Source organism: Impatiens glandulifera, chromosome 6 (genome assembly GCF_907164915.1).
Source record: "Impatiens glandulifera chromosome 6, dImpGla2.1, whole genome shotgun sequence".
NCBI classification, from domain to species: Eukaryota; Viridiplantae; Streptophyta; class Magnoliopsida; order Ericales; family Balsaminaceae; genus Impatiens; species Impatiens glandulifera.
Window position 1 is genome coordinate 27,593,315 of NC_061867.1, and position 18,594 is coordinate 27,611,908.

At 32.8% G+C, this 18,594-nt stretch overlaps 1 protein-coding gene across 1 annotated transcript; it reads right to left on the reverse strand.

The window, feature by feature from the left end:
• Positions 1-5,565: 5,565 nt before the first annotated feature.
• Positions 5,566-6,756, reverse strand: LOC124943443 (E3 ubiquitin-protein ligase mind-bomb-like). The gene is made up of 5 exons (XM_047483946.1): positions 6,531-6,756; positions 6,195-6,286; positions 5,939-6,112; positions 5,741-5,866; positions 5,566-5,673 (listed from the first exon to the last, which is right to left on the reverse strand). The coding sequence occupies exons 1-5, from the start codon at positions 6,754-6,756 to the stop codon at positions 5,566-5,568; spliced, it is 726 nt and encodes a 241-aa protein (XP_047339902.1).
• Between the last annotated feature and the right edge of the window lie 11,838 nt (positions 6,757-18,594).

An 18,594-nucleotide genomic window follows, 5' to 3' on the forward strand; every position in this document is an offset into this window, starting at 1 on the left:
CCAAATCGAGATCACCGAAGAAGTGGTGGCCGAAAGTTTGCGTCTCCCAACTACCGGCGAGGACGCAACGGCACCAATAGACGATGATACTTTTGAGACGGCTCGCCACCTCTTATCGGCAACCAATAAGCCAATCACGACATCCGGAAGTAAGAACACGCTGAAGCCGGAATATATCCCGGCATGTGACGTTTTCGCCAGGGCGATACTGGCGAGGGGAGGAAACTTCAGCAACCTCACCAGAGACAAAATCAAAATGATATTTCGTCTGTTGGAAGGAAGGGAGGTCAACTGGGCAAGATCTGTATTCAGCAACCTCATGGACATGGTAAGACCGGATTCAGCCAGATCGTGGGGGTATGCCGTGCAACTCGGTAAGATCTTCCTACATTTGAACGTCAACGTCGGTCCCGGTGTTGGGCTAATAAAATGCTGCATCATTCGATCGAGGCAATTCCTTCCAAGAACGCAGTCGGCCTCCAGTTCCACAGGTGGACGAAAGAAGAAAGCCGCACAGAAAGATGCCCCGGCAAAAGCAAAGACCGGAGGAAAGAGGAAAGAAAAGATAACTTTCGAAGACCCACCGCAACAAACAGAGGATGAGGAGTGGGCCTCTGAGGAAACCGACACGGAGTGGACCGAAGATAGAACGGTCCATGAAGACGATAATTCGGCTCGGAGTCCGAACGATGCCGAACGAAGCGCTAATCCTGAGACCACCGAGGGTGAAGACGGGGTTGATGAAGGAGACAATGATGAAGGAAACAATGATGAAGGCCACAACAAGGAAGATGCCGATGAGGCCGAGGCCGAAAGACTTGCCCAGAATATCTTTCAGGGCATAAACAGGCGAGACGAGGACGTCATAGACTTATATCTGGAGTGGCATGAGTACCGGTTCAATACAAAGTATAAAGATATCCTACCGGACCTCCCGCAACAGGGTTGCATCGCAAGATTGGAGGAAGTAGAGGACATGATCTTCAGCCTCACAAAATCCAACACAATTCAGGAGGTACAATGCCGAACTTGCCTCCTAATACCGAGAAGCCATCTTCGGAAACTAAGAAGGCGCATCAGAAAGATTAAGGAAGAATATGCCGAAGGGGGATCGGTGTCTACCGTAGCACCGCGAGTATTGGAAAAGCTTGAAAAGGGCAAACTGGAAATACGTCAGGAAATAGAGCGGCTGGAAGCAATATGCAACCAAAAGCAAGTACCGGTCTATACTGCTCCGGTAATCGAAGAATTTCCAGTTGAATACCCAACACCCTCAAGAGAGGAGGTTGAGACACCAAGGGATGTTGAGGAACCGATATTGGAAGATGAGGAACCGATACCGACTTTGGGAGTTGAGGTTCCAAACTTAGAAGATGCGGTTCCAAACCTGGAAGATGAGGTGCCAAACTTAGAGGATGCGGCAACATTAGAACCTCCTAATGAGAATGCTGCACTGATAGACTCCAGTGCAAGAGCCGATCCTGATCACACCGAACAATCAACTCCTCCTCCACCACCGGAAGTCACCGCCTCAGTTCCCCCTAAGGAATGGATTGATAACCGGCTCCAAGAATTTGAAGCATCCGTTTCGGGGCGGATTGATGACCAACTTAAGAAGTTTGAAATGTCCATATCAGGGCAGCTTGAAGACCGGCTTCAAAAGTTTAAGGCATCAATATCGGAGCAGATTGATGACCGTGTACTTGAACACGAAGTGTCCAAGCTTCAACCGTTCAAGGAATGCTGCAATAAAATATTTGATTCGGCCATGCAGTTCGCCGGTGTGACAAAACAGCTTGTGGATCAACATCAAGCACGCCTAGCAGATCTCAGCACCGGGCTGTGGGAAGAGGCCGGTGAGCGCGAAAAATGTGCTCAGCATACCGCAGCTCTAGAAGGTATAACTTCGGACTTAAATTAGGATTTCGACCGGGTGGACACGACAATTGACCGGGTCTCAGTGCTGGAAAAGACAAATGAGACTCTCGTGGCCGAGGTAAAGGCACTCACCGAACAGATGGCCGAAATTCTGAAAGCTAAGGAAAACGCGGATGCCGCGGCTCTAGAGGCTGATGCCCTAATAGCTAAAAGGGTCCAGGATGAACTAAACGCCGAAGCCAGCAAGGATAAAGAGGCGCCGCGATCGTCTCAGCTGACCGAAGCCGAAGTAGAGGCCGAAAGAATAAGAAGGACCGAGATCTTATATCCAGGGTATGCTGAGAAAGTGGCCAGTCAGGCTGCAGCGGATGCCGAACGACTGGAAAGGGAATCACGAAGGCTGGCGGGCTATGCAACGGAAAACGAGAAAAAGAAGAAGGCGGTCGCCTCCGCTTCAGCACCGACAAAAAGAAAAAGGCCGGCTCCTAAGAAAGTTCGGATAGTCGAGATGCTCAATGAAATATCTGACCCGGTTGCTACGGGTACTTCGCAGCAAACCGACCCAGTCGAAGAACAGCTGCGGTCCCGATCTAAAAGACCACGACCCTCCCAACAGACCAGGCAACCGCAACCGCCACCGCAACCGAAGAAAAAGAAGAGCGCCTACGAATTCACGGACTCGGAATAGGGACTATCCTTCCTTTTCTTATTTGTCTTAGTATTTATACTTTGTCTTTTCCGGCTATCTATAAATATATAAAGTTATTTTTGAATACCGGCCTTATTTTGCATTTCTACATGATTTTGATAATTTTAAATAAAATAATGAAAAAGGGAGAAATTGTTAGATAAAAGATAGAGATTCTTCCAAAACTCTTCCCTCAAAATTTTTCGAAAAATTCTCTAAGTCTTTTTCAAAAAAAAAAAAAAAAAAAAAAAAAAAAAAACGGCCAAACAAAACAACCGGCCTACGGTTGCAAACTTACATGATTTTGATAATTTTAAATAAAATAATCAAAAAGGGAGAAATTGTTAGATAAATTCATATCGGTTCAAATAAACCTAACTTAAACAAACTTCCCATGCAGGAACAAGGAACCGGACCGGATGAATAAGAGAACCAACTGAAGAAACCGAACCGGTCAAGTTACCATACCGATCAAGAGTATTCGGAGCATGACCAAACAAAGGAAGGATCGGCCAAAGCTCAAAACCGGAACCATCAAACAGCCGATCAATCCACAAGACAAGTATAACCGGAAGAAGTCCGGTTACTTACTTCACTATCAAAAGACATTCGGCCAAGTCAAGTGGCCGACCTGTACAAGAAGACACTTTGGGTATCTGTTGAGAATGATACCAAAGGAACAGACTGAATACTTCCATATCCATGCAAGTCTGAGGAAAGACTGTAGGCTGCAGAAAACAGTACTACCGGATCCTTCTACTTCGGGATAAGCCAGAAAGGAAATCTTCAAAGTACAGACAACTGTCCAAACAGACAGTGCCTACATTGAGTAAAAGACAAACCCAGCAGGTTTGCCTTACAGACCGGCAGGTCTGAAACAGGATACCAGGTCTGAGATTGACCGTCAGGTCTGAGGAGACGACCGGCAGGTCTGAGACACTGAATCACTGCACCTCTGATCAGCCAATCAGATTCAAGGCTTTGAAATATGATCGTTGGCATATCTCACCTATAAAAGGAGGCAGTTGCAGAAGAGTAAATGCGGGACATACATTGGGATAACAAGAGCTAAAAGCATTTACTACAATAATATTGTGATGTTCTAGAAAGCCTAAGTGTTGAACGTTAAAGTGTGTTCTACAATTTCGGTGTAAATTGTAAGAGTGTTATCGAGCAGAGAATAAGTCTCGATCGGATTGTACTTGTATTCCTTAGTGAATATCCTTCTCGCGGTTTCGAGAGGAAGGGGTGACGTAGGAGTTTTATCTCCGAACATCCATAAAATCTTTTGTGTTATTTACTTTCTGTTGGCTTCATTACATAACCGACTAACTTAACCATACCGCTCCAAACCGAATCTCTACTAATCACACCGAACATCCAGATTGCCAAAACCGACTCACCATCTCCAAATTTCCATCATCCGAAACCGACTCCGCCTATCATACACGTGTACCGCTTCAACTTGAAAGCAAACCTCTTCCGCTCTTGAACCTGGTTCAAGGGTTTGTGACAGGTTGTGTAGTATTGAAACCCCGGTGTTAATCTCTAATCGGATTAATCACCACCCTACGAGTGAGAACCGCTAACCGGTCCAACCCCCGGTTCACCAGCGGCGACCTAGATCCTAACAGATATCCATAAACTTTTTTTTTATCAATTACACCAATTTATTATCCTATCAAAATTCCATATAAGCCTTCATTTTCCTTTTGTTATTCTTTTCTTAATCTTTCTATAATTTATTTGTGTTTTTCTTCTTTTTACATAAGAAAAAGAGGAAGAAGTGAAGTGAGTGGGAAGTGAATGAAGTAGAGGTAAAAATATCATTTCATTAATATACAAATGATCAACATGTATGACTAATAAATGTTAGTTTAATAAAACAACACTGTCATGTAAAATTTTAAAATGAAGTCATAAGAAATATGTGCGAGTAAGATATCGATAATGATAATCACGAGATGAGATTGTTGTTAACCGAAATGAGAAGATGTCAATAATGATGAGATGTTTGTTCAAAATACTCAAAATTAATTATTAAGATTAGAGGCCAAAGTTTAATTTTAGTGACATAAAAAAAAATGTTGATATTGTGATAATATTTTACATATATATTATATTATATTCTAACAATTATTTTTATTTTTTCAATAAGAAGTCTTGATTGAGACTCATAATCACATTTTAGACAACCTAAATTCTAGATGTATACGATAGAATCTTAAGCGCCCACCTCAATACCAAATTTTTCAGCCCTTAAAACTTAAAAATAATAACCTACAAAATTAGGTTATGATGTACAATTTATATCATATATAATCTAATATAGTTACTAAATTAAACAATAGTGTCTTAAAACACGCAAACTCCATTATCCAAGTTTAATTTATGAATATTTTAATAAAATTGAACTCCACAAGACTCTACATATTAGTGATACTTAATAATTTTAAATTCACAAAATTTTATTGTGTTAAATTTTCACTAGAAATATTTGTATAGCATTTGCTTACTTATTTCTCAACCTTAAATGGACGACGCTAAAGAGAATAAATAATTATTTGTATCAGTTGAATGTATGAGCGTTGCCAATTTAGTATTCATGTCCTTTCGAGGTGATTGTTACAACTAATTCAATTCAATATCTTCTAGATGGACCAAGTTCAAAATAAAAACCAAAATAATATATAATTAACAATAAAAATAAAAAAAATAAAGATGTCTTCTCACAAAATAGATAAACAAATAAAATCAACTATCAAAAATCAAATAAATTAAGAATTTTCTCACAAAATAGATTAACAGAACTATATCGATATATAAACTAGAAAAACACACAACTAAATTATAAAATAATTCTAGAAAAAAAATTCATATTTGTTTTAATGAGTTCCCTTAAGTATTCTCCAAACTTCTGAGTTACGTTTAGCAAGTTATAAGGAACCTGTGAAAATATTATATAAATATTTAGAATAAAAAAAACAAATAAAAAATATTTAAAAACTAACATTTCCTTCATTATTACGTGTGTGAGGAGAAGCACCCACTTCTAGCAATAATTTTACAATTTTAACTTTTCCATATAATGCTGCTTCATGTAAAGGCTATACCAAAAAAAAAAATTATAATATAATTTAAATGTAAAAGAAAATATTTTGTATTAAAAGTTACCGTATCACCGTATGTATTAACTGCTTGTAACATTTTATTTATACCAGCTGAATTATCGGTCTCAATAACAATATCTAACAATAGTTCAACAATTTTGATATTTTCACTCACTGCATTATGCATAGGCTATTCAAAACAAAAAAAAAATAATTGAAGGTTAAAAACATTTATTTAATTTAAAAATATATAATTAATTACCGTTGAGCCATCGCTATCAATTGAGTTTAACATTCTCTTTCTAATATCTCTATCACTGATATTATTGAATATAAATTCAACAATATTAAACAAACCAATATCACAAGCAGTATGGAGAGGAATGCCTCCATCTTTATTTTTAGCCTCCATATTAGCACCCCTTTTAACTAGTAACTGTATTATAAATGAATACATTAGCTTCAATATTCATATTAATTTGTTGAATATATTTAATTATTAATTATTAAAAACTTACCTCAAAAGATTTTCGACTATAACATTTACATGCATAGTGAAGAGCAGTTTCTCCATCTATTGAATATTCGTCTATATTTCCAGTAAAATTATCTATAACAATAAAATTAAATTAAGTTTATTATAAAATTAATATCTTAATAAACTTTATTCTCTAAAACAATATATTCTCATATTAATAAACTTTTACATGAAACTAACAAATATTTGCTTCATTAAAAAAATATCATATATTTTAAAAATTATGTATTCAATTAAAATTTTATAGGTTAGAGTTTTCACAACTGAAATCCAAAAGATGATACAATAAAAGCATATAAAAAAATTTACAACATACTTATGGCGATTTGAAGTCCATTAACATCTCGTTTCTTAATGGCTAGAGCCATATCTTTGAAATGGGGAGCAATATTATTTTCATTAGTCTCTATTGTGTCTTCTTCGTCGCTGCTATTGAAATCATATTCGCTACTACTGAAATCATCTTCCTTGCAGAAAACGTCATGAATAACATTATTAATATATTGGATCAAATGTTGTTTACTATTGGGGATAAGCACCATTATTCTCTATTGAAATTATAAAAGTAGAATATAAACAATGGAAAATAAATAAATAATAAGGTGTATTTATGTGGTATTTATAAAGTTATAAAACAAAATCTATATATAAAAAAGATTTATATATATATTTATTCTTTATAAATGCATATATAATATTTCTAATATAATAAAAATATTATATTTCTCACCATATTTAAAAAAAATTCTCCTTATTTATTTCTAAAAGTAAGTGTTTATATAAATATTCACTTATAAATATAATATATATATATATATATATTCTCAATATTTTTATTTATTTATATAAATATTTGTTTTTTAAGGTGGGTACCGTTGATTTAATAGAAATAATGTTTTAAAATTTTATTAATTAAATGTATGTTAACCAATTTAATAACATCATCTTCATCTTTATCTCCATTTTCATCTTCATCTTCATCTTCATCTTCATCTTCATCTTCATCTTCATCTTCATCTTCATCTTCATCTTCATCTTTACTGTAATATAACTTTTTTTTATATATTTATAAATATTCTCTTTTTATAATTATAATATATATAATATTTCATATATTATAAAACCAATTAACCATAACTAGAAAAAAAAATAAAAAATTATATTATCTTCCCTTATTTATTTCTCAATATATAATATAATTTTATATATATATATATATATATCACCTTCATACATCACCTACCTTATTTGTCAAGAAAGAGAAAATATATATCCACGAAAGAGAAAATATATATTTTAAAAAAATTACAAGAAAGAGAAAAATATTTTCTCTTTTTGACAAATTAGGTAGGTGCTGTATGAAGGGTGTATGAAATATTTTATATAATATTATATGAAATATTATAATTATATAGCACGTATCTAATTTTATATGAAATATTATATGAAATATTTCATACACCCTTCATACATCACCTACCTCATTTTCAAGAAACAGAAAATATATATCTTAACAAAAACAAGAAAGAGAAAAATATTTTCTCTTTCTTGACAAATTAGGTAGGTGATGTATGAAAGGTGTATGAAGTGTTATATAAGGGTGCTGTATATATATCTTTCCTCTCTATATATATTATCTCCCCTAATTTGTTTCTCAAAATAATACAATAATATATATATATATATATAATAAAAATATATCTTTTATATACCTATTTCATTTTTTTTCTTTATTATGAAACTTTTATAAATTAATTTATATTATTATCTAATAAATTACTTAAAATAAAGAAATTTAAAAAAAAATATAATATCTTGTCTAATTGATTTTAGAATATATATAATATATATATATATATATATATATATATATTATCACTCATTATATATAATAAACAATTTAAAATATGTTTTATATTCTCATTTATTTCTAAATATATTATATTATAATTCTATATTTATAACATTTTATATATATTAAAAAATGCCAGAATTACAAATTGAAAATTATAAATTTAGACTTCTTATTGAGTGTCAATTGCAATTTCGGACCTTCTATTTAAAACCACACAGATTGGGCTTCTCATTGTCAATTTCTACAAAATAGGGCCTCTCGCTAATAGACATAGACGCCTGTTAAAAATAAATTATGTGACATTTATATTTACAAACATATAAATACAGGTGGTTGTTTTGTTAATTGTTATTATAATAAAATATTATTTATTAAAATAAAACAAAAAATCAATGAATCTTCCCGTACACAGCTAGCAAGATCTCTCTCCATCTTCTCCATCTACTCCATTCTTTCTCAACAATAAGTTATTCGTCCATCTTTTCCATCTACTTCATTCTTTCTCGACAGTAAGACGTTCGTCGTCGCCTATCGCCCTCCTCCCGCTTTCGTCGTGCAAAAGGAGAGCGGGTTTTGAACCCAATACCATTACAAGTTTTGACTTGTTTTGAACCCAATACCATTACAAGTTTTGAGTTGTTTTGAACCCAATACCATTATAACTTGTAAGGGTTTCTTAGTAGTAAAGATCCGTCCATGTTAATGGGTTTACTTTGAATCCAATACCCTTACAAGTTTTGACTAGTTTTAAAGATGAAGAAGATACGGGTTTTGAAAATGAAGAAGATACTGGTTTGGATGAAACAATGAAAAAAGATAGAATGTCTCATCAAACAAATCGACGACCTAGTGTGAGCATACAATGCACTATTGAGAAAGAATGAACTCGATCGAGAAGATGGACGGATGACTTAATGTTGAGAAAGAATGGAGTAGATGGAGAAGATGGAAAAGAGGGAGAGAGAGATTTTGTTTCTATATGTGAGAAAATTCATTGAATTTTTATTTTATTTTAATAAATAATATTTTATTATAATAACAATTATTAAAAGAAAATTTAAATTGCCAGCCACATGTATTTATTTGTTTATAAATATAAATGCAACATAATTTTTTTTTAACAAACGTCTATGTTCGTTAATGAGAGACCCTATTTTGTACAAATTAACAATGTAAAGCCCCAATTTGTGAGGTTTAAATATGAGGTCCGAAATTGCAATTGACACTAAATAGGAAGCCTCAATTTGTAATTATGGCCTATTAAAAAATAATTGAGGAGTGAATTTGGGAGAAAAGATTACGTGACGCAATATGATTGGCTGAAAAATATAATAATTTCTCTAATTTATCTCTTTCATATCTCATTTATTTCTCAATATATCATTTTTTTTCAAATCATCTTAAAATTAAACATCTATTCTTTATCTTTATCATTTTCAAATTATCACCATTTTATAATAAAACAATTTTGTATAAAAACTCATTTTAAAACATTCATAATTTTTTTTATCAATTACACCAGTTTATTATTCTTTCAAAATTCTAAATAAACCTTCATTTTACTTTTATTATAATTCTTTTAATGTTTCTATAATATATTTGTTTTTCATTTTTTCACATAATAAAAAGAGGAATAAGTGAATTGAGTGGGAAAAGAATGAAGTAGAGGTTGAAATATCATTTCACTAATATATAAATGCTCAACATGTATGAGCAATAAGTGTCAGTTTAATAAAATAACACTGTAATGTAAAATGTTAGAATAAAGTCATAAGAAATATGTGGGAATAAGATGTGGATAATGATAATCACGAGATGAGAGTATTGTTAAACGAAATTAGAAGAGGTTAATAATGATGAGATGTTTGGTGTAAAATACTCAAAATTAAGTCAAAAGATTAGAATTTGAAATTTAATTTAGGTGACATAAAAATATTAATATTGTGATAACATTTTACATATATATTATCTTATATTATAACAATTATTTTTGTTTTATTTTTTCAATAAAATGTCTTGTTTGAGACTCATAATCACATTTTGGACAACATTAATATCGAATTTTTCAGCCTTCCAAACTAAACAATAATAATCTATATAGATTATATCATATATAATCTATATAGTTACTAAATTCCAATAACATTTAATAATAGTGTCATAAAATACGCATACTCAGTTATCCATGTTTAATTTATGAGTATTTTTGAAAAATTGAACTCCACACGACTTTATATATTAGTGATTCTTAATAATTTTAAATTCATAAAATTTTAATGTGTTAAATTTTCACTGGAAATATTTGTATAGCATTTGTTTATTTATTTCTCAACATAAAATGGACGACGCTAAAGAGAATAAATGATTATTTATATCAGTTGAATGTATAAGCGTTGCAAATTCAGTATTCATGTCTTTTAGATGTGGTTGTTACACCTAATTAAATTCAATTTTTTCTAGATGGCCCAAGTCAAAATAAAATCCCAAATAATATATAATTAACAATAAAAATAAAAAATAAATATGTCTTCTCACAAAATATATAAACAAATATAATCAACTATAAAAAATCAAATATATTAAGAATTTTCTCCCAAAATAGATTAACAGAACTATATCGATATATAAACTAGAAAAACACACAAGTAAATTATAAAGAAAAAAATCATGTTAGTTTTAATGAATTCCATTGATTATTCTCTAAACTTTTGAGTTACGTTTAACAAATTGATACGAAACCTATAAAAAATATTATATAAATATTTAGAATAAAAAAATAAATAAATAAACATTTAAAAACTAACCATTACATTATTGTTGCGTGTTTGAATAAAATCACCCAATTCGAGTAATAATTTTACAATTTTAACTTTTCCATATAATGCTCTTCATGTAAAGGCTATACCAAAAAATAAAAAATTATTATAATATAATTTAAATATAAAAGAAAATATTTATTATTAATAATTACCGTATCACCGTTTGTATTAACTGCTTGTATCATTTTACTTATACCAGCTGAATTAACTGTCTCAATAATAATATTTAATAATAATTTAACAATTTTGATATTTTCACTAGCAGCTTTATGCATAGGCTATTCAAAACAAAAAAATAAATTTAAAGTTAAAAACATTTATTTAATTTTTAAAAATATAATTAATTTAGAAGATGAATTCAATTACCGTTGAATCATCGCTATCAATTGAGTTTAACATTCTCTTTCTAATATCTCCATCACAAGCAATATAGAGAGAAATATCTCCATCTTTATTTTTAGCCTCTATATTAGCACCCCTTCAACCTAATAACTATATTATAAATGAATACATTAGCTTCAATATTCATATTAATTTGTTGAATATATTTAATTATTAATTATTAAAAAATTATCTTAAAATATTTTTGACTATAACATTTATATGCATAGTGAAGAGCAGATTCTCCATCTATTGAAAATATTCGTTTATATTTTCAATAAAATTATCTATAACAACAAATAAAGACAATAATAATACAATAAAATTAATTTAAGTTTATTATAAAATTTATTTCTTAATAAACTTTATTCTCTAAAACTATATATTTTCATATTAATAAATTTTTACATGAAACTAACAAGTATTCAATTCAATAAAGAAAAGTATTCAAAATTTCATATATTTATAAAAAATATGTATTCAATTAAAATTTTATAGGTTAGAGTTTTCACAATTGAAATCCTAAAGATTATATAATAAAAGAATATAAATATTTTTAAAACATACCTATAGCAATTTGAAGCCAATTAACATCTCGTTTTTTTAATGGCTAGAGACATATCTTTGAAATGGGGAGCAATATTATTTTCATTAGTCTCCATTATGTCTTCTTCGTCGCTTATATTGAAATATTGTCGCTGCTATTGAAATCATCTTCCCAACTTCTGAAATATCTTCCTCGTAGAAAACGTCATAAATAACATTAATAATTGATTGGAATGTTTACTATTGGGTATAAGCACCATTATTCTCTCTTAAAATTATAAAAGTAAAATATAAACAATGAAAATAAATAAATAATATAGGTCTATTTGTTTGGTATTTATAAAGTTATAAAACAAAATCTATATATAAAAAAGATATATATATATATATATATATATATATATATATATATTCTTTATAATTGCATATAAAATATTTCTTATACAATAAAAGTATTATATTTCTCACCATATTTAAAAAATATTTTCTTCTTATTTATTTCAAAAATTAAATGTTTATATAAATATTCACTTTTTCTATAATTATATATTTTTAAAATTCAATATAATAAATAAAGATATATATATATATATATTCTCAACATTTTTATTTAATTATATATATAAATATTTATTTTTTAAAATGAGTGTTAATTTAATTATGTGTATATTAACAAATTTAATAATATCATCTTCATCTTCAATGTAATATAATTTTTTATATATTTTGTTAGGATCGGGATCAACAATAGAGATGGGGTCTGGCTATTATTCAACGTTTACACACTCTTCGTTTGATATTAACTCTATTAGAAGTTAATATTGGTTTCTATTCTTCGCAAGTTGTCACAAACTCTTTAACCGAGTTCAAGTACGGAAATGTTTATTTCCACTCGAAGCAACACAACAAGATTATAATGATGCAATGAAAAAGAACACATTACACAGAAGATGTTTATGCATGTTCGGAGTAGAAGCTCCTACGTCACCCCTTCTCAACTTTGAGAAGGATATTCACTAGAAGATTTGGTTGAATATAACACTTGTATAAAACTCAGTCGAACAACCATGACTTATATATTCCCTGTTTTCGAACTCCTAGCACACACTCTTGTTGAACAAAAACTAATTATGTCAACTTACAATGCTAACCACTCACACATAATAGGTAGTATGTAATACAACGTAAACACTTAGTACATAGAGAGATTTTTGAATATGATAACTTGAAAGATTGTAATTAGCACTTAAGAGTCCTTTTTGCGCGCTTAGAACTTGAAAACTCTCTTGTATATGTAACCGTATATAAAGTTGTAGTTCCGCTTCTCTTTTTGTAGGCAAAGATATCAACGGATATATTTGCTTTTCAACGGTTATATTTTCTGTAGAGAATACCAGCTGTATTTTGGTTGACTGAACTCCATTACATCGAAGAAGATCCTCATTTGATCTTGTCTGTACTTGTATGATAGTATGCCAAAATCACATTAATAGAATTACGATATACGAGGAAAGTACAACTCAGAGTATTTGTCTTTTGGTGCTTTGTAGTCTATACTAGGTTGACAGAGGACTTCTGCTGAGACATATTGCTAAGAGGTATTGGAAGCGAGAACCGAGCTCTTCTATATAAAATACCAGAAGCGAGAACCGGGCGCTTCTATATAACATACCGAAGCGAGAATTGAATAACAAATAACCGGACATCACAAAATACATGACGCGTATTAGCAAACTACTGAAAGAAATAACCGGATGCGTCTTATTATATAAAACCAATTATATAATACCGGACACGTCCCAACATGAGATAAATCGGAGGCGTGTAGCATATAATACCGAAGTATAAACTGTTGGCGGCGCTCACAAAATATCGAGCGCGTGTTCCTTTACATAATACTGATATTTATAAAACCGGACACGCTCCATCTTTACATAATACCGAAGTTTAAAAGCTGGCGGCACTTCTTTATAAACTACCGGATTATAAAACCGAAGTTACAATTTGCCGGATATTCCTTGTCATAAAACTGATCATAAGGCCGAACAGTTTTTCTTTTCCGGTTTTCTTTAATATGCACAAGATTAAATAAATACAATTCAGTTTTTATTTACCAATAATTGATTGAACATTTTATCTTAACAATTTCTCCCTTTTTAATTATTTAAGCTAAATATTCAAAATATGGTAATTTTATAATTATTGGCTAATTATCCTAAGTTAATTGGCTTATTTAATCTAACATATTCTCCCTCTTTGATTGTTTAGAATAAATTATCAAATTCAGTTATCTATTTCTTAGTAATTTCTCCCGTTTGGATAGTTTTATCTTAAAATTATCAAAACCTGCATTTGATCAAAAACAATGTTTAGCATGCATCATTTGACTTCTCTGTTTGATAAATAAAATAGGAATGCCGATAGTTAAAAATTAGATGTTCAACGTAAATAATTTAAGAAGTTCATAAAAAAAAAATAAAGATGTAGATAGAGTTTTTAGTGTACCTCCTTTGAAGTTCTCTTTTCAATATCATGTCTCAGTCCGTCCTTGAAACTACTATTGGTTGAACTGTCAGCCTTACGTCCACGACCCCTCCACTTGTCGCTCGGGTGACTGGACGTTCAGGAAAAGGAGGAAACTTAAAGGGATTTTGATTTGATCTTCAACTTGGAAGATCGACAGTAGGAGCAGAGCTAACAACAGATCCATCACCCCGACAAATCCTCTTGTTTGAACGGGAGTTGCGAGGAACGGGAACGGAAATATTTAGATGGCTGGCCATTTTTTCAATAGTAAGGTTGTCCCCTCTAGATTCCTTATCTCGTTTAGCAGCTTTGGCGGCTGCGTTTTCCTCGTCCTTAAAGTGTTGAGCAACCACCTCATGTTCTCTTAGTCCTTCAGCATCAATAGAAGATTTGGTTTCTCCATGAAGAGAAAAAGTTTTGTTGAAAAATGGTTTCACTTGTTTGAGCTCTTTTCGCAGTTTATTAAACTCATATTTGTTCTCTTTCGAGGAGGTCGCTTGATTTTCTTCCAGTCATTCCAGACGAGAGATCAAGTATTTAAAGACCTCTTGCCATGGAGCCATGGCATCCATTACAAGATTTTGGACATCTACTCTTCTTGGAGTTTCATCCTCGGAGTTTGATAGATGAGAACCAAGAGGAACAAATCAGATAGGTATAGTGCGTCGAGAACTTACCTGAATGGATATCTCCGATTCTGTTTCAGCTCGCTAACCGATCAATTCTGAAATGGGTTGAGCCTGGGTTGGTTTCTTGAGGTTCTGGTCTTTAGCCTAATCCGGATGAGGAACATCATTACCGGTCGGTTTGGGATTTTCGTTATGATGAGAGGAGGAAGGGCCCTTGTTGACATCAATCGAAGGATTCGAGTGAGCTTCATCTTTCCCATCTTTATCTTCATCACTTTTAAATGCTGAAAAAAGAAGATCCGAATCAGTTTTGTCAACAAAGGTTATCTCCAAGCGTTTTTCAATACGCTCCCAATCCCGCCTTAGGATACAATGGGCCACCTTAGCGCATGGTCCCCTCATTTCATAGTCATTGGACATATCATCTTCGACTACAAGAGACTTCTATTGAACTTCCAGATGATCCTCCTCTTCAAGTAATTGCTCGGATCTTATCGTTTGAGTCCGACCTTGAGAGAACGACGTACATAAACAAAATCCAACGGCTCTTCCTCCTTATGATAGTTCAAGTCGGTTCGAGGAAGAGGAATACCTGAGTTTTTTGAGGTTTCACCACCTCCACATACCTAAGAGTAGTGGAAATATGCTCCTCTAGTAGCTCATTTATGTGGTTGATTACTTCTACGTCTGCCATTGTAGTTTCTGCAGTCAAATTGAAGTTCAGCTGGCATGATTTGTAAAATGGAAAGATGGCTCGGCCTTTTGCATAGGTCTCCACGTTCTCACTTCGTTAGAGAGCCTCGGGGAGAGACTTTGTTTTGGAAATGGAGAAGATCAACTCCTCCAGGTCTAATAATTTCGACCATTTTTCACCATCCGCCACACCTAGAAGTGCCTCACCAAAGCCTATTACCAATTTGATGTTCACCCAAGTATTGAATACATTGATCTTTAATTTGGAATCAGTCTTAGTTTGTTCGAGAATCAATTTAATAGTTGTATGGGCCTCTGGGGTGACATCCAAGGACGATTCAGGGGTTGGAGAAGCGAGACCTTTGCCTGGACCAACAACTACAGACTTCTTTGGTGCTTGAATCGGTTCTCTGAACTCAAACTTCCTTGAAGTTCTCATTTCAGTGAAGGATGAGAAGCCTTGTGGGAGTGATTCGACCTAAACACTTGCATTATTGTTTGAAGCAAGCATAGTGTGCAGAATTCCATAGGGAAAAGTTGGAACATGAATGAAGTTAGCATTCTCGGTTTCTACCGCTACATCATTGGAAATAGAGGAGGGGACCATGACAATGGAAGATGCCTCCTTTTTAATAGTGGGAGTAGTGTTGGTTTGATTAGTAGCAGCGAATTTCGGCTGGCGGTTTTCAAAATATCGGACCGATCGATTTCAGCAACAAGTAATCAATCTGTTTGAGAGCCAACATTTAGCCGGTCGGTTTGAGAGACATCTAACCGATCAGTAGCATCAAAATTTGATATATCAGCAACTACCAATTGAGCCTCTAAAACCACAGGCCCAACCGGTTCTTTAGAAGGTGCTACTCCTTTCCCTTGAGCTGGAGATGCTACCGACACAAAGGCAGTAATAAGAGGAGAGGGAGAGGGATGTTTACCTCGAACCGAGATTTCTTTTTGGTGGAGTTTATCTCCGCAGTTTCATCATGCCTATTCTTGCTGGTAGAGCTGGTAGCCGATTCGAGCCTAGAGGGATTAACTCGTTTGGCGAAAATTACCCGGCTAGAAGTGTTTGCTTGTTTAGGACCGATAATAGACTTGCTCGTCGATTTCGCACCGATAGTCTTTCCTCTGCTAGATTGCATCCCCGAAGCCTCGAAGTTAGACTCTTTAGCTTTTTTGATTCTGGTAATGTATCTGCTAACAGTAATAGCATACATGATCTTGTTTGGGTTTTGAGAATTACTTGGACCGGTAGGCACATATATGTGCATTAAGATCCATCATATTTGGATTGAAAAGCCCATGCTTCTTTTAGCGTGGGGAGATACTATCTCGTATAGAGTGTTGAATAAAACGGAACCCCAGTTAATAGTATCACCCCTAATAATGGTGGACATCATTTCAAACTTAGGTAGAGTAATGGGGTTGAAAGCTCATCCTCTACCCTGTAGTGCCTTAGTAGCAATATCACACATGATGCGATACTCGCATTTTAGTTTCTTCTCCTTTCCGCTGCAACTTACTGGGACATCGCTGTTGGAAAGAATCTCTTGCATATGAGATATTATAGTCGAAGAATATGCCGTGGAAAAATCTATGCCTTTTGTTGGTATCCCTAGAACATTAGCGAACAACTCTTTTGAAATAGTGAACTCTGTGATGTTCATCGTGGCACTGATGAGGTTGTCAATGATCTTTGATGATTTAAAGAAAGATTTGACTGCATCATCGTAGCTTATGAATGGGCCTCCCAGGGACTTTCTGAGGCCGGAAGCCTCAAGATGTCGGAACACACTCACCATCTCTAGTGTACATGATTCATATATGGATTCGAAATCCACCTACATAGTATTGTTAGAAAATGCATTATCCTTATCCATATTGGTAGTTTTAGAAGAGTAGACGAAGATGAAAAGTTTTAAAGAGAAGGTAGAGCATAAGATGAATTTAGGGTTTGCAGAAACATGAACCCAAAATTTCAGCATGCACTTAGGTTATACGACAGGCTGTATTTTTGAAAAATCGAGATAAAAGGAAACTGAACCGTCATTTTACTTGGTGAGTGTACCCATACGCTATTATAATAGGAAAAAAAAGGGCAATTTTGAAAAAGCAAAATGCTTTCCCCAGAAATTTAATTATGTTTTAAAATAAATCATGATTGTTTTGTGGCGTCCACTTTAAAGTCATATTAATGAAATTAATATTAATATAATAACACAAATTTATTTAATAACACATCACTTAAAAGGAAAATTTTAACTAACCGATTCATTTATGAAAGAAATTTTAACAACAAAATTATTTCCTCCATCCCATATTTGATAATTTTTAATAGAAAGACTATATCTAGTGACTTGAGGACGCTATATACATTTCTCTCTTAGCCTTCGTTATTTCTATCATATCGATGTAACTATAGATTTTGTCTTTGATCAAGACATGAGACAATATGGGGCTAGTTCTAGGTCCAATATAGGCATCGATATCGAAGAAGAAAAAGCCAAGTTGAAAAACATATCCAACCAGAATTTTTGGAGAAGATATTATCCTCTTCAGCTTGTCGAATATGACCTTCGACCAGTGGAAGAGAATGCACCTGGTTATGGAAATCATCATCTTCAAAACCTTCTTGGAATATATGTGTGTGGATTCTTTCACTAGAATAGACTTGTTGATGATGTCATTTAGAAGAGAGAATTCTATCTTCAGAGAGGATTTAACTCCATGGGTATCATCATGAGTGGAGGAGTTTGAAAAGAGGAGTGACATTTCATAGATGATGTCATTTGGGGAAGGAGGGAAATCAGAGAACCTTTCCGAAGGAAGGTTGTAAGTATGGGCAAAATCTTCTTCGGAAAAGAAGAATTCTTTTCCATCTATCTTTGATATGATAATTGAATCATCAATTACCCTTGCGTTTTTGAAGAA

Excerpts from the sequence above, each read along its gene's own strand:
- LOC124943443 (XM_047483946.1), bottom strand. The coding sequence starts at position 6,756 with ATGGTGCTTATCCCCAATAGTAAACAACATTTGATCCAATATATTAAT. Across the intron at positions 6,113-6,194 it reads ATAGTCGAAAATCTTTTGAG|TTACTAGTTAAAAGGGGTGC; the intron begins GTAAGTTTTTAA and ends TTTATAATACAG. Across the intron at positions 5,674-5,740 it reads TTAATACATACGGTGATACG|CCTTTACATGAAGCAGCATT; the intron begins GTAACTTTTAAT and ends TTTTTGGTATAG.